Source organism: Peromyscus californicus, unplaced genomic scaffold, assembly GCF_007827085.1.
Source record: "Peromyscus californicus insignis strain IS unplaced genomic scaffold, ASM782708v3 Scaffold_23__1_contigs__length_62951481, whole genome shotgun sequence".
Taxonomy (NCBI): Eukaryota; Metazoa; Chordata; class Mammalia; order Rodentia; family Cricetidae; genus Peromyscus; species Peromyscus californicus.
The window spans coordinates 15,547,763-15,564,817 of NW_026294534.1; the positions used below are offsets into that span (position 1 = coordinate 15,547,763).

The 17,055-nt window shown below is 43.9% G+C and overlaps 1 protein-coding gene across 2 annotated transcripts in view; it reads right to left on the reverse strand.

The window, feature by feature from the left end:
• Positions 1-17,055, reverse strand: part of Gpat4 (glycerol-3-phosphate acyltransferase 4) — a 42,604-nt gene that overhangs the window by 9,351 nt on the left and 16,198 nt on the right. For both annotated transcript variants that reach the window (XM_052751838.1, XM_052751840.1), the window contains exons 2-9: positions 15,078-16,066; positions 5,274-5,343; positions 3,402-3,702; positions 2,556-2,630; positions 1,641-1,730; positions 1,416-1,509; positions 804-919; positions 400-455 (exon numbers count right to left, since the gene is read on the reverse strand). In XM_052751838.1, the coding sequence (XP_052607798.1) occupies positions 400-455; positions 804-919; positions 1,416-1,509; positions 1,641-1,730; positions 2,556-2,630; positions 3,402-3,702; positions 5,274-5,343; positions 15,078-15,242 (967 nt within the window). In that variant the 5' untranslated portion in view covers positions 15,243-16,066. The remainder of the gene's footprint in view (positions 1-399; positions 456-803; positions 920-1,415; positions 1,510-1,640; positions 1,731-2,555; positions 2,631-3,401; positions 3,703-5,273; positions 5,344-15,077; positions 16,067-17,055) is intronic.

A 17,055-nucleotide genomic window follows, 5' to 3' on the forward strand; every position in this document is an offset into this window, starting at 1 on the left:
AGAGGCTGGAAAGCCACCTGTCAGCAGTATCACAGAAAGGATCCTGCACCAGTGGGGTACACACTATCAAACTTGACCAAACTTATGAACGGATCCAAGTTGTCAGTCTCCCATGCTAAAAGCCCTCAGTACTACCCAGGGCTCAGGGCCCGATCTCCCTCCCCAGAGTTCCCCGGGGCTCAGGGCCCGGTCTCCCTCCCCAGAGGTCCCCGGGGCTCAGGGCCCGGTCTCCCTCCCCAGAGGTCCCCGGGGCTCAGGGCCCGGTCTCCCTCCCCAGAGGTCCCCGGGGCTCAGGGCCCGGTCTCCCTCCCCAGAGGTCCCCGGGGCTCAGGGCCCGGTCTCCCTCCCCAGAGGTCCCCGGGGCTCAGGGCCCGGTCTCCCACTCCCATCACTTTGTACCTTCTGGGAAGATGAGGATGGGCAGCTTACTTTTATCTTGTACGTGCTCAGTCAGTCTTTAGGATACAGAAAATAATGGTGGAGTCAATGACCTTACAGGTTGCAAATAGCAATGAAAGTTTTTTGTCTTGCAGTCTGTATATCTCAGTAATGGATCATTTGCCCAGCATATACAATGCTCTCCCCAGCACCACCCAAAACAATCGTAGTTCCTAAGTTGTTTATTGGGAAGGATATAATGAAAACATAAATAACTTGGTAAATAATACTGGGTTTATTTATATCCTTTTTAGATGTCCTAAAACTTTATTACAACTGTATAGGCTCATTATAAAGGGATAACTACCCTGAAAATATTTTGTTTACTTCCTAACTAGACCAATAGAATCATTTTGCCCATTTACCTCTTAGCCACCAGGTGGCGATCTTTAACTTCAGAACGCTCAAACCAGACATGTGGGCAGGCTTTCACCATGGCTCTTTGAATCACACCCATAAGGCCCCCGTGCACCTGTCCCACCTAATCTCAGAGAGGAATAATTAGTGAATACATCCTTACACAAATCCCAATCCCACAAAATACACATCCCAGCCTCTCCTTGTTAATATTTCATAATTTTAAGTTTCTCACTATCAAGAAACCACTATTTAGGCTCCTCTGATTCTGAAGTCCCCTTTAGGCATCAGTGCCAGAGGCTATTCCAGTTAAACACATAAAGAAGAGTAACTTTAAAAATGGCCCTCTCAGGTATTCTCAATGCCTCTCACCTCGCTTTCTCAAGACTCCCTTTTCTTGTAATCTCCTCAGACTAAGGACACAAGACACAATGCCCAGCCATACTCTCAATCACTCTACTCAGAACAGCTTCTATCCAGGCCTAGGGTGACCCTCTTAAGTTGGGACCTACACACAAAAACATGTTCACATGTGTGAACCCTTAATCAAGGAAGTTTCCTATGGAGGGCCTAGAGATCTCCTAGTTCTGATCAGAAAACCATAAAAAGAGGCTTCATACCATGGCATAGTAGCCATCGCTGGCCAAGATGATCACATCAATGGGAGATGTATGATTAGCCACACAGATGCCACCATTTCTTGGTCTGTTTTTCCTGGGTATAAAATACATGCAAAGCAATAAAAACGGCATGAATCAATTCGTTTGGAACACACCTCACAAGCATCACTAGCTCTAGACAAATGTTAATGAGTCTCCCGCCATGTTAATATAAAGCTCCCTCACCTGTTGTGGTAGGTAATGATGGCGGTCAGGGCTCGCACACAGATCCGGTAGCACATTAAATGGACATGTTTACTCAAAAACTCCTTAAACCTGCAACAACGGGACAGCTGAGGTGTTTGTGTATGAAGACAGGACAAGTTGCTAGCTCCAACTATTTAACAGTGCACGAAGTACTTGTAGAAATATTAGCACACATGGTAAAACCTGCAAATGTATTATTTAACATCTTTATAGCCACACGCAATTGAAGAAATGCAATGAGACTTGATGACATTCACCTGTTAGTTGGTGGAAAATCTGTAGGCCAAGAATTCCCAGCATAGACAAGCCAAGGTTTCTTAGATTCCTGTCCCCCAACTCACCACCCACAGCAGGTACAACCTCTGTACCAGCCCCAGCTCAATCAGTACCTATGGGCCCCAGAACTTCCCTAAGGGAGTCAAGTTTCCTTCAGAAAGAAGGGTGGTGGGGAGAAAGAAAAATCTACTTACACTCTACGTTATCTGTCAACTTATGGAGCGAGCAGAACCATGCAATCAAACATCTGAAGATTCAAGTACAGCAGCAACAGAGAACTTGCCCTGCATATAGGGTCCTGGTTTTGATCCCCAGCAAAACCAAACAACATGCTATAAAAATCTGTGAATACCTGAGCCTGGACTCCTTTGTGGTATCTACCTTTTTTTACTCTAAAGTGGGAAGGTGGTGAGGGCTGGATTGCAAGAAGGAAGTACACACAGCTACTATCTCCTATCAGTTATGAAACAAAAGCCATTTACTAAGATACCACTGTCACTGTGGGTTATCTGAACCACCTAAGACTCAAGGACTGTGCTGATCCAAAGCTGTGGTTGCCTCCACTGTCAGTCACCATGCTCAGAGCAAGCTGCTGACACACGAGTTCACCCCACTCACCTCCCATTTGGCAGGTATCCAACCATGGTAGTACCCACTACCAAGAGGCTAATCCCTGTGAATGCCAGAGCAATCCTGTAAGAAGGAAAATATAGTAAACCAAACAGTTATTCAGTGCCTGTGTGAAGACAAAGGCAGGAATCATGAAAACCACACCTAAGAACTGACAAGAGCTTCCTCTGAAAATGTGAGAAACCATTTGTATTGAGGGATGACTGCAATTCCAAATAGACAGTAAACTCTCTCTTCAGCATTAGGCAGTTGCTACACCCAACCCCTGTCTGATCTTGCTTAAGCTGAACAAACACCCTGGCAGAAGTAAAATCTCTGTCAAAAAGGAGGTCCAGTTGAGAGGTTCCAGCATCTGGCAAGACAAAGAGAAGGGTACAGAGAAACAGCGATCAACGTTGCTTCTGGAGCAGGGAGGCAAGTTTCAGGAAAGGTTATGCCTAGGAAAGAGGGGCCAGGAAGTATATGATGTTCTCTGCCCTGTGTTCAGTCCCCCCAACAAGCAAACAGTCATTAAGAAATCCTACTATTAGCTGGGTGTGGTGCGTGGCACACACCTTTAATCCCAGTACTCAGGAGGCAGAGGCAGGTAGATCTCTGTGAGTTCCAGGCCAGCTCAAAAAAAAAAAAAAGAAAAAAAAGAAATCTATTTCTGTCTGATATGTAAGAATTGAGGGCTTATAGGGATAGTCCCCACTGTGCCCTTCCACAGAGTAAAATGGACTAGCCCTGAAAAAAATACTACCCTGCTTTATAAACGGGAAACAAGGCAAAGTGAGGTGGGGAAGCCATGCACACAGGCAGAGCAGTCACACTGGCCTCAAGGCCCAGCCTCACCTGAGTGGCAGAAGGAAGCAATACCGAATCAGCACTCCTAAGCCCCAGAGGATGGTAAGCCGTAGGCTTATATATTGGAAATTGTAATTGGTTCGGCTCAGCAAGTTCCAGGACTCCAACTCCTCTGCGGAGAATCTCTTTGTCACTTCGTCATCCATAATAGTCTCCATTCCTTTGCGGCAAAAGTAGAAAATGTCAGAGAGCTCAAACTCTGGTGTCTTATCCAGAGCCTTGTTACTACCACTTCGACGAATTTCTTTGATTTCTTCTTCCAGAGAAGTGGGGTCTTTTGCAATGATTCCTGAAAAAAACAAAACAAAACAAAACAATATCCCTTGTCAAGTGGCATGCTACAAGGAACATGTGTTTGAAAGGATACATGTGTCGTGGTTTGGATGTGGGCTGGATATGCTCTCCAGAGTTTCATGAGCAGAAAGAGGTAGCCCTCAATACAACAGCACTGAGAAGTGCGGGGGCTTTAAGGGGTGGGGTCTACCATGCTCCGATACGTATCTTCCACCTAGGCTCATGCTTGAAACACTATTTAAACTAAGTGAGTCACTTACACACAAAAAAGGGCATAAAAATAGGCGGGGAAAAGAAGGGTTTCTGCAGAAGAAAGGAAGATGAGATAGGGGAATGGGGGGTGAAAATAATTAAAATTTATACTTGTATAAAACTATCAAAGAATGAAAATCAACAGGTGTAGTAGCAAATGCCTTTAATCTTAACACTCAGGAGGCATAGGCAATCAAATCTCTGTGAGTCTAAGGCCAGCCGGGATAGACAGACCCCTGTCCTTAAACAAACAAACCTGGAATGTAAGAGATTAGCTCATGGGATTAGGTCATGGGACTGCTGTCCCTGAACAGAGCAGCACTATACTTGCTCTGGGTGGGTGGGTTCTGCAGGGGTGTATTCATTTCCACAACATCAGGTGGGGGTTTTGGTGGATTTTTGATTGCTTGTTTGCTTGGTTTTTTTGTTTGTTTGCTTGCTTGCTTGTTTTTGTTTGTTTGCTTGCTTGTTTCTGAGACAATGGCTGGCCTTGAGCTCACTAAGCAGCTAAGGATGCCTTTGAATGCCTGATTCTCCTACTTCCATCTCTCAACTGTTGAGACCACAGGCATATGTCACTATGTCCAGCTCTTTAGATCAGTTTGTTTTTAAAAAGTAAGCCAGACACCTCCCTACTCTCTTGGGTCATTCCTTGCCACTGGAACCAATTCTTCCCTCCCTCCTATCCTCTCAAACACTCCTGCCATGTGGTTCCATCTGCCATACTGCAATGTGGCCCAGGGGACCTCACCAGTGGCATTCTACCTCTACCCACCCAGGTTTTCTTTTCTGTCTCTCTGTGTGAGAGACTGATAGAAAGAGAGAGACTGAGAGGTTGACTCTGTGTGTGTGTGTGTGTGTGTGTGTGTGTGTGTGTGTGTGTGTGTGTGTTGCATAAGCAGACAGGTCAGAGGTCAATGTGAGGTATCTTCCCCTACCACTCTCCACCACACACATTTTTACTAGGGTCACACTGAACCTGAAGCTCTCGGGCTGCTAGTCTGGCTAGCCACTGAGCTCTGGAGATCGGCCTGTCTCTGGCCCCCAGCACTGGAATTTTACAGGGGTACGTCCCTGAACCTACATTTTACGTGGATCTAGGGCTCCAACCTGTGTAAATGCACAGCAAGCATTTCATGCACTAAGCCTCTGCCCCGCCCCGCCTGAGTTTTGTACCTACCAGAAGGTCACACTTTTTCTTCTACAAGGTACCCTCGGGTATTTTGTTACAGGCAAGAGCAAGCGGACTAAGGCTCTACAAAGAGTCTGGATGTTATTTCAGAGGCTCTGTAAGACTAGGGCACCCAATCCTACCGTTGGTGTAGGGCTTGTAAAGCTGGTGGTTCTTCTCCTTGGCTCCTCTCTCCATTCTCAAGGTGGCCCACTGCGGAGGAAAATGGTAAAATGACACAAGAGTGGTCGTTTTCTCATCAGTTCTCACCCTACTTCTTTAGCCTTCGAGGCTAGCTGCCCGCTCAACTCTAGTTGCCTGACGTGATAGCAGTCAAGCAGCACACCTTCCAAAGGAGCCATCCCGTCCCCAGGGCTACGACTTATTGACCAGGAACACACACTAAGTTCCCAGCAGTAAAGCACTAAAAAGTCAAGAAGCCATGACAAGATGTTCAGGGTGCTTTTCTCATTGCCTGAATCTGTCTCCAGGCACATAGGAACTGGCTAGTAAAACTTGTCTCCTTCAACTACTGCCTACCCCTGCAAGAATACCCATCAGCACAGCATTTATTTATTTGGGGGGCGGGGGGCGCAGGAGAACATGTGGAGGTCAGAGGACAACTTGTGGGGCGATGGTTCCACCATGGGGATTCTGGGGATCAAATGAACAAAACTGTCTGTGCATGCCCTGATGAAGAACATAGAAGCAGATGTGATTGGTGATGCGCCAAAGGAACAGAGTCTGAGAGATGAAATCTAAAAGGCCCTGACTCATCACCAGGCTGTTCGTTCTTTTACTTCAGGGTTCTTCCTCCTCTTTGGTGACTTTGGTGAAATTCCTTTGAGGCTGCAGTCTTCTACCTGATCCCTTGACCAGCCAGAATCCTCCAAATACACTCAAACTGGGCAATCAGGTACATTCCAACTTGATGCTTAAATTATGTACTGGTCGGGACAAACTGACCCCTTTCCAATCTATAAAAGAACATCTGATCTGGAGCGCTACTTGTCAAGATATTTTTGGGATCTTTCCCTGTAGTAGGGAGCTGTTACTCTACTTCTCAATAAAACCCCTACTTGCTCTCAATTCCGCTGTTCTCGCTGACATTCTTTTCAATAGTGAGACAATGAAACCAACAAGTCCAACCCAGGAAACCAGTGACAATGGCTGTGGGTTAGTGCTTTCATTAAAAGAGTAACTCTTCACCCAGGTTCTCTTAGCTCTAGAATAGCTCAGTATTTGATGCCTTTATAGTTACAGTCCTTCCCCTTTGGCTTTCTTAGAAATGTCCATGGACAACAGTTAATGAAGAGATTCAGAGCTGGCCAAGTGCTGAGAATAAGTGACTGGTGATCAGTTCTAAAAGGGACACCTACCCCTATCACAAACACACCCTCCAGGTCTCAGGGAACACTGAAAGAGTAAGGAGAGAGTGCTGTGAACTGCTGTCTTCTGGACATGGCATTGCTGTTGCTGCACTCCTGGACTCACTGCAGCTATGGCTACCTGAACAAAACCTGCACAGGATCAAGCCAGTCATCATTTCAGCATGGATGAGGGAAAGGCTCATGAGACTCCACTTGCAGCTGAGGAGCTACTAGCAATTGTGGGGAAAAGTGAGTCACTTTTCTTTGGGGGTAGGACTGCTGGAAGCGGGCCTTGCTCAAGTGGAGGGAGGCCCCACATCCATGTGCATGCAGACAGAACTAATTAGACTCAGTGGGTTATAAAAAAGAACAAGGCAGGAAGGTAGAAGGGGAGCATGTTGTGGGAGTCCCACGGGAGTGGGGAGTGGGGTGGATCCGATCAAGACACACTGTATACATGTGTGAAACTGTCAAAGATAAATAAGACATTTTACAACAAACCTAAACGTTCTTCCTATCACCTTCCCTGACAGAAATCATCCTCATCTTCAAAACACGGCCTTTTCATTATTTTCATGTCCCTCTGCAGACAACAAACAACACTAGAAAGTTTACTGATCAAGGCTGAGCTTCTGGGCTGGTTGAAAACCCCCAAGTGCTCAAAAACATTGTTGCCCACCCTGCTCCAATCCCACTGTTGTTGCAATTATGTCTTCAGCCTCTGTGCTCACACCACAGTTTGTTTAAAGTTTCCAACCAATCTGACTGTGCAGCTGGGCACTGACCAGACTGCAAGACCTTGTCTTCTCTAACATGACCTAAGTGACTCCTTTCATCTGGGTAGCAAAACTCAGCTTATTTTCATCTTTTTGCTTACATCCAGGTCTTTTCTTTCTCTTTCCCCAAATTATCTTCAATTAATTGAAAGTCAGTTCCTAGAAATTCCACTCCAAAAATATTACTGCAAACTGTATAGGCAACATCTAAAGTAAAAACCCCCAAAACAGAAGATTAAGGTACTCTGGACAGACACGGACCCATCTGTGGCAGGCACATAAATACTTTCTTCTGATAGGATGAAGTATCCAAAACAGTTGCAAGCTGCTTAGGTAAAGTGACTGATGCTTAGTCCCATAAAAAGCACAGGTAAGTGTACTTGAACTATTAGATACCCAGAACTTGAAGATAGCCACGATCTTTGTGAAAATGGCTAGTGAAATGACAAGAGATGCAGACATAAAATGTATGTCGGGGCTGGAGAGATGGCTCAGTGGTTAAGAGCACTGGCTGCTATTCCAGAGGCCCTGAGTTCAATTCCCAGCAACCACATGGTGGCTCACAACCATCTGTTTTTTGTTTTTTTTTTTTTTTTTTGGTTTTTCGAGACAGGGTTTCTCTGTGTAGCTTTGCGCCTCTCCTGGAACTCACTTGGTAGCCCAGGCTGGCCTCGAACTCACAGAGATCCGCCTGGCTCTGCCTCCCGAGTGCTGGGATTAAAGGCGTGCGCCACCATCGCCCGGCTCTCACAACCATCTGTAATGAGATCTGACATGCAGGCAGAACACTGTATACATAATAAATAAATACATCTTTAAAAAAAATGTATGTCTACACTATTAACATAACTATAAATTATGAATGTCAACTGTCAAAGACTGAAGGGCATTATGCAAAAATAACAAAGGTGGAAACTATAAAACATGTGCAATTATAATTTTTGACATTATGGTATTTGTCTGGTTATCTACTACCATATAAAAACTGTCTAAAAACTTAATGATTTAAAATCCCACTACTGAGCTAGATTTGCATGGTGGTACACGCCTTTAATCCCAGTCAAAGCAGGCAGATTTCTGAGTTCAAAACCAGTCTAGTCTACATAGTGAGTTCCAGGACAGCCAAGACTTGCAGTGACCCTGTCTCAAAAAAATCAAACAAATTGACAAGTAAGAACAACAAAACCCACTACTGAACTGGGAGTGATGGTGATGATGCACCTTTAATCCCAGCATGCAGGAGGTGGAAATAGGTAGACCTCTGAGTATGAGACAAGTCTAGTCTACAGAGTGAGTTCCAGCTCATTCAGGGATACACAGTGAGAATCTGGCTCCAAAATAAAATGAAAACAAACCAAAAAAATTATGTTGCTTGTGAACCTGAAGATCACAGAAGATTGGCATCTACTAGATGGCTCAATGACTTGGGAGCTGGAGTTCTTAGAAGGCTTGCTCACCCTATGTGGGCATCTGATTCAGGCTATCAGAGCCTGAAGCTGAGATGGAACATGGCATGGCTACATGAACAAACAGGGAGATCAAGAGTAAGAGAGATGAAAGCAAGTACGAATCAGAAACAAACTGCATTGTCTTTTCTTACTCAACCTTACAAGTAGCACAGTGCCATATATATCTACCATATCCTACCTGTTAGAAACCAATCACTAAGGCAGGGTCTGTAGCTCAGTGGTGGAGCACCTGCCTCACCTCATGCATGAGGCCCTAGGTTCACTCTCTAGGACAGCAAAAAAAAAGAAAGAAAGGAAGGAAAGGAGGAGGGAGGGAATGAGAGAGAGAAACCAATCACTAAATATGTCCACATTCAAGAAGAGGGACTCAAACTACTTCTCTACAAAAGCCAGCAAAATCACCTGGAGAGCTTTGTAAAAATGCTAAGATCAATGAATCAAGATACTGGTACCCCAAATAAGTACTTTTTTTTTTTTTTTTTTTTTTTTGAGAGGGTCTTATGCATTACGGACTGGTTTCAAACTCGCTATGTAGCAGCCCAGGATGACCTTGAATTTCTGACTTCCTGACTCTACCTCCTGAGTGCTGGGGTAAGGATGTATCAGCACATCCTGTTTTATACTGGGTACAAACCCAATGCTTTGTACATGCAGCACACACTTTACTGAGCTACATTCACAGCCCAAAATAAGTACTTAAATGTTTCCCTGGGTGATTAAAATGTGTAGTTAGGAGGGAGAACCAAAGAATTATGATAATCTCTTAGCTTTCTTCCAATTCTAAAGATATGCATATCATTCCAATTTAGGAAAAAATGAATCTTTTAAAAGGTAAAATAAGTCATTTTGTGCCATGAGGCAAAATCTTTGTCCTTTAAAAATTCTGCTGAAATCTAATCTCCAATATGATATTGTTCAGATGTGAATAAGATTATGAAGGAAAAGGCCTCAACAGTAAGTTTATAGGGGTCGAAGAGGTAGTTTAGCCATTAAGATCACTTGCTACTCTTAAAGAGGACAGGGTTTTGATTCCCAGCACCCACAATTAAGTAGTTAAATTCCAAGGGGTCTAACACCCTTTTCTGACCTCCACTATACCTGTGCAGACATGGTTATATATACACATACAACAATAAAATAACTCCTTTTAAAAAAGGAATTGGGTTATAAAAGGGATCCCAGCAAGCTCCATCATCCTGAGGACACAGTAAGAAAAAGTCTACGAACCAGAAGTAGGCACTGACTAGACAATGCTGCCAGCACCTTGTTCTTGGGGAAATTTGCTGTTTTTATAGGTCATCAGTCTACGATAGCAGAATGTTACAGTGGCCCAAATTTGGGCATTTCTCAAGACCAACCAACCAACCAACCAATCAACACATACAAATACAGGTATATTTAGATGTATATACATGGATACACAAATATACACTTTCTAAAGTTTGACAACATCTTAGCCTATACCTGGGTATTGTCATTGATAAAAGTAGCATCAACTGTTTGAGTCCATTAAGATTAATTCACAGGATTGAGCTTATTGATAGAGTGCATGCCTAACATGTATGAGTGTACACACACACACACACACACACACACACACACACACACACACAGACACAATCAACTCATGACACCAAAGATGAAAGAGTGGATGCTTCCAGAACCACCCTATGCCTTTGTTGACATACACCAAGTCCTTTCTAGCCCATCCTTTTCTCTAGCATGCAGCCTATTTGTCCAAAAGGCTCTGTGAGCCCTCTGAAAGCTTGGAAACATATCTCTAAAGATGCACGAAGCGCAAATTTACTTATTTATTTTAGTGACCGAGTCTGACTAGGTGGCCTTGGCTGGTCTCAAACTCAAGAGATCCACCTGCCTTTGCCTTCTGGGATTAAAAGCATGTGTATCACTATAACTGGCTACAAATATAATTTTTGAAAAAAATTGTTTTCTCTTTTTGTGATGCTAGGGTTAGGAAATGCTAGTCAAGAACTCTACCAGTGAACTTTATCTTAAGGTTACAAATGTATGAACTATTTTCATTACTACTTTAAATCACTGTGCCCAGAACAGTGATTTTCAAGATGTGCTTTCTCTGGTAGCCTAAGGTTGTATGTCCTAGAATAAACATTTAATTATTTTAATGTACAATTATAATCTATATTAAAAATTATAAGAATGTTGTAGCTAGAGTTTTCCTGCCTGGCCCACAGTCAGGACAAATCTCTCTCACCTGCCAGTCCCACAGCCGCTCAGACCCGACCAAGCAAACACAGAGACTTATATTGGTTACAAACTGTATGGCCGTGGCAGGCTTCTTGCTAACTGTTCTTACAGCTTAAATTAATCCATTTCCATTAATCTATACCCTGCCACATGGCTCGTGGCTTACCGGCATCTTCACATGCTGTTTCTCATCGTGGTGGCTGGCAGTGTCTCTCTGACTCAGCCTTCGACTTCCCAGCTTTATTCTCCTCCTTGTCCCGCCTACACTTCCTGCCTAGCCAATGGCCAATCAGTGTTTTATTTATTGACTAATCAGCAACACATTTGCCATACAGAACATCCCACAGCAGAATGTACTTTTTGCTGTTGTTTTTTTGAGACAGGTTTTGCTGTGTAACCTAGACTGGCCTTGAACCTGTGATCCCCTCATCTCTGCATCCGAAGTGCTGGGATTACAAGTATGTGCCATCACTACACCTAACTTAAGAGTGTGTATATTTTATTTTTATGGTCTCGAACACTTTTTTTTTTTTTTTTTTGGTTTTTCGAGACAGGGTTTCTCTGTGTAGCTTTGCGCCTTTCCTGGAACTCACTTGGTAGTCCAGGCTGGCCTCGAACTCACAGAGATCCGCCTGGCTCTGCCTCCCGAGTGCTGGGATTAAAGGCGTGCGCCACCACCGCCCGGCCCGGTCTCGAACACTTTATTCTATTATTTTTAATTATTGGTGAGTGTGTTGTCCATGGGAGTACAGTGCCTGCAGAGGCCAAACAATGACATCAGATTTCCCTGGATCTGGAGTTCAGACTACCCAACATGGGTGTGGGAACCAAACTCAGGTCTTCTGAGAAGCAGCAAGTACTCAACTACTGAGTCATCTCTCTAGACCCTGAATGTATACTTTAAAAACAAAATTATGAAAAGGATTTATTTGCTCAGTGGCAGAGAAAATCTGGCATGCACAGGGATTCAACATCCAACACTCTACCCACCAAGGATTTTATTTGGCTATCAACTTCAAAATAATCTGGAATTAACTAAAACTCAAGCATCTGAACACACCTGTGAGGACATTTTCTTGAATGAAGAAATACTCAAGTAATTGAGGTGAAAAGATCACCCCCAAATCTGGATCATCTGAGGTTGGAAGGACCACCCTAAATCTGGGTCACACCTTCTGGTGGCAGCCTACGTGAAAGAGCTTGGAAGAAGGTACCTTTTGCTTTCTGCCTGCTTGCCCTCTGCTTGGCAAGTTCATCTATCCTGATGCAGAGGGATTCATTCCTTCACTGGTATCAAACCATACTTCTTCAAGATTCCAACATATACTAAAGGCAGCTGAGACATCCAGCCTCTTGGACTGAACTACTATCAGATTGTTGGTCTTTTCTTCCGAAGACAGTCATTATTGGACTAGTCAGTTTTATGTTAACTTGACACAAGCTGGAGTCATCTGAGAGAAGGGAGCCTCAAATGAGAAAATGCCTTTATAAGACAGGGCTGCAGGCAAGCCTGTAGGGCCTTTTCTTTTAATTAGTGATTGATATGGAAGGGTTCAGTCTGTTATGGGTAGAGTCACCCCCAGGATGGTAGCCCTGGCTTTTATAAGAAAGCAAGCTGAGCAAGCCAAGGAGAGTAAGCCAGTAAGCAACACTCTTCCATGGCCTGTGCATCTCCTCCTCCCTCCAGGTTCCTCTCCTCACTGCTTTTGATGATGAACTGTTACATGTAACTGTCAGTGAAACAAACCCTTTCCTTCCCACATTGCTTTTGGTCATGGTGTTTAATCACAGCAATAATAACCTTAACTAAGTCATTGAACCACAGCCTGTAAGCCACTTTATTAATAAGTTCTCTTACATATATTCATTCATTCTATTATTTCTGTTCCTCTAGAAATCCCTGACTAATACAGTATGTATATACTTGCCATAGTGCATGAATGGAGGTCAGAGGAAGACAACTTTCTTTTTTTTTTTTTTTTTAAGATTTATTTATTTATTTACTATGTATACAATGTTCTGTCTGCATGTATCCCTGCAGGCCAGAAGAGGGCAACAGATCTCATTACAGATGGTTGTGAGCCACCATGTGGTTGCTGGGAATTGAACTCAGGACCTTTGGAAGAGCAAGCAGTGCTCTTAACCTCTGAGCCATCTCTCCAGCCCGGAAGACAACTTTCAAGGAATCAATTCTCCCCATGCACCATACAGGTTAGGGAATGGAACTCAGGTTATCATAATCTTGGCAGTCAGTGCCATTACGCTCTGAATCATCTGGTTGGCCCTCCATATTCAGGAAAGGATATACAATTATTCTAGACTTTCTATCTCAACCAATGTTATCCAAGATGAATTAAGCACTAAAAAAAGAGATTTTTAACTCTTACTTTTGTTTTAAAAAATGGCAATTTCTAGGGGCAGGAAAGATGACCCAGTGCTTAAATAAAGCACTTGCCATGCAAGCATCAGGACCAGAATTCAGATCCCCAGGACCCACATGAATGCCAGGTGGGCATGGTCCCCGCCTGTAATTTCAGCCTCAGATGTCAGAGAAAGGATCTCCACTACATACTGGCTAGAAAGACTAGATAGGCATCAGCAAGCTCTGGGTTTGATTGAGACATTCTGCTTCAATAACTAAGGTGGAAGAGCAACTGAGGAAGACGGGTAACATCAACTCAGGTCCCCACATGCACATATGCTCACCTACACACAAGCTAAAACGAACATAACTGAAACAAAACATAACAAACATACTTGAAAACATGGGTTCACAGCAGCCAAAACGTGGAAATAATTCATCAACAGATGAATGCATAAGCAAATCATAGGACAGACAACTTAATGAGTTACCATTCAATCACACATAACACCCAAAAGTACTGACAACTGCTACCATGCAGATGAGCTCTGAAAACATTCACAGGACATATTTAGAATAGGTAAATCCAGAGAACATAGCTTGTGCTAGCCAGGGCCTTGAAAGAGTAAACGAGGACAGACTGCCGAGTAAGGGGTCTTTTTCTTTGGTTCGGACTAGCTTTGCGCTGGTTACCATCCCCCACTCTGGTATGACTATATTGGTTTAAGAGCTTCCTTTGAAGTGATAGCAACATGTGGCACTAAGAGTGGTGGTGCTGTATAACATGAACATACCAAAGCCACCAAACTGTGTTTAGAATGGCTGGCTTTACAGTCTGCTTATTTCACCTCAATTTCAAAATTTTTTCAATCATTTTAGTTGTGAGCATATGTGTGCACACCTGTGTGTGCCTGTGCACTGAGGGCAGGTCCCACGGAGGTCAGAGGTGTTGGATTCCCCTGGAGCTGAAGTTACAGGTGGTTAAGAGTCACTAGATGTGGGTGCTGGGATTCACACTTGGGTCCTTTAGAAGAAGCAGTACATGCTCTTAACCCCTGTACCAATCCTCCAACCCCACCTTGTTCTTATAAGGGCAGTGAATACTACAGAATTCAAAGGAACTAAAAGAATGAGGGAAAAAATATTTAAAGACTGCAGAGTGCTTGCAAAGCATGCCAAAGACCCTTGGCTTGATCCCCAGAACCACCAAACCAAACCAAACAAACCTGTAAGATATCACATGAACTAGTGTATTATATTATCATGGTATATTGCTCAAATTATGCAGCTTCAGCTGTGGGAAAGAATTCCTGAGGATTTGGTGACTACTGAAAACATTCTGCAACTTAAGCAGCAAATCTCTGTCTAAATATTAGTCTTGAGGCACAGGTCAACTTCTAGGAGATACTACTTCTCATCTGCTTCCATTTAACACAACCAGTTCTGTTCAACGGTACGTTAACTAAGTTCTGATGTATTCTCTACCTTTCTGAAAAATTCAAATGCTCTTTCCTGTGCATTCTTTTTGCATGAATGGAAGGATCGACCTCAGACTGCCATGAAAGAGGACGAAAAGAGCCAATGAGCAGAAGCCCCGTGCCCTGCTACCTGCTCTGCATGAGGCAGTTTCCGATGTCTAAGCCCCACCGTGATGCAGAAGGTAAAAGGGCTCCTGATAAGAAGCACTCTTTCTGCTAATGCTCCTCTCCCCTGTGAGGAAACCTTTCCCAATAGCACAACTTACCGCAAAGATCTTTAACAATGTTTTCATGTAGAGCTTTCGGATACCAAAGGAGACTCCAAAAATGGCAGGGACTATGATGAAAACAAGTAGCAGAGTGAAGAGGACAGTCAGGGAGATGCCCAGAAGGTTGACAATCAAGCTATCAAAAGGCAGCAACAGGAACATGGTGGAGGATGCAGGTCAGGCTGGTTTCCACACAAACACGTCTTCAGATGATCCCTTCCGACAGCACAAGCCTTGGAAAGGAAGCCAGTCCCCCACGGGTGACAAACTCCATCTCAAAGTTCACATCATCCAACTGCCTGAATCCAGAGCTGTGGTGCCGAATAGTAGTACAGAAGGGCCACAGGAGCACCTCAGAATTCCAGGTCTCTCTGGTACAGATAGAGCTGTGCTGAACGAGGCAGGACACGGCTTCAGGAATAGCATTCGAGTCTGGACTGTTTCTGGGCAAGTGAGCGGCAAGGGTGAGCTTTCTGTTCGGCTATGTGGGCTGCTTCCAAGGTTTTACTTTTTTTCCTGCTCCAAAGCATTCAGCAGGTGAATTTGTCCTAAAGGGCTGTATTGCCAGAAGTACCGAGAAGAGTTCACCTCGGTGCCAGAAGAATCCTGATAACTCCAGTAGACAAGGGCAATTGCTGGCACTTCACACCAAAGGCTTCTGAATGTCAGTATGCAAAAATTAAGTAATTTTTACTTAAAATTCCTTCATAAGCTAAAACTGAGTTCACTGTAAAGAGTTCATAGCTGGTCCCATGTTCCCTTTGGGGGGCTCCTGGTGCTGGCTGCCCCAGGACCCTCCTACCCGGAGAGCCCCAGCCTTTGCCAGTAATAAACAGAGGCTGGCACAGAACGTCTCATGCTGCCTGTACCGAGCACTATTCCAGACACGCCTGGCATTGGTGTCCTCTGATATTCTTCTCCCTTAAGGCACCCTTCTCAGCAGTGACCTGGGTTCTTGGCAAAAGGTTGTTTACATGCTGCCAGAGCTGGGGGGTGGAAACAGAAACACCATCAGTCACACAAAGCAAGAGGAGAAATGTCAATATGCTTCTGTATGTGTGGCAAGGGAGAGCTGTTTTAGGGTAAACCCACAGCCAGCTTCTCTAGTCATCAAGGTCAAAAGGGAGCAGGCAAAGAGATACGCATACAGGGAAAAGAACAGGTTCCCATAGTGTTTTTACCTGCAATGAGAGGAGCTGTGGCCACACCAACTTTCTGACAGTACGTATTTTGAAAGGTAAGGGTATAGTATGCAATGTAAATTCCATTCGGACTTGTCCCTCAGTTACCTAGAGTTCTTCATAACAGACAGAACTAACTTTGTATTCTTCTCAATATTACACAAGAAAACCATTTGTTCCTGTCCTTCTCAGGACCAGACAACAAAAATGAGGGCATTAGTAACAAGGTATGCTGTTCTTCACCTTACTTTTTACTTAATTAACTTGGAAGAGAGTTCCATGAGTAAAAACAGAGCTCCCCACTTCCCCTTGGTGGGTGCACAGTTTTCAACTGAAAGAACACACTAGGATTAAAGTAACATATCTCCTTAGATACCACTAATTCCACCTTTCTGTTAAATATTACTGTGCTAAATAATCCTACCATACATGATTTAGTACCAGCAAAATTCCTAAAATAATAGAACTGTAGAGGAAAAGGAAATACACATTCAAACTTTTACAAGGTATTTATCACATTTCTTCCATAGAAATTAAGCCCTTCCAGTCCACTTCACTACACTGGCTGCTCATTTTAAAATTCTACTATTTCATGTATCTCATAAAAGTAGTCCAATATATAGTGCTCATTCCAAATTACAAGTTACCAATGCAAGCCCTGAACTTGGGAGCATCCTATCAGATCTTTCTGGCAAAAGTGTTTACCATGTGGTATTGGGGATAGAACCCAGGGCCTTCCCAACCATGCTGGGCAAATACTCTATAACAGAACTAAACCCCAGAAGTGACCTCCC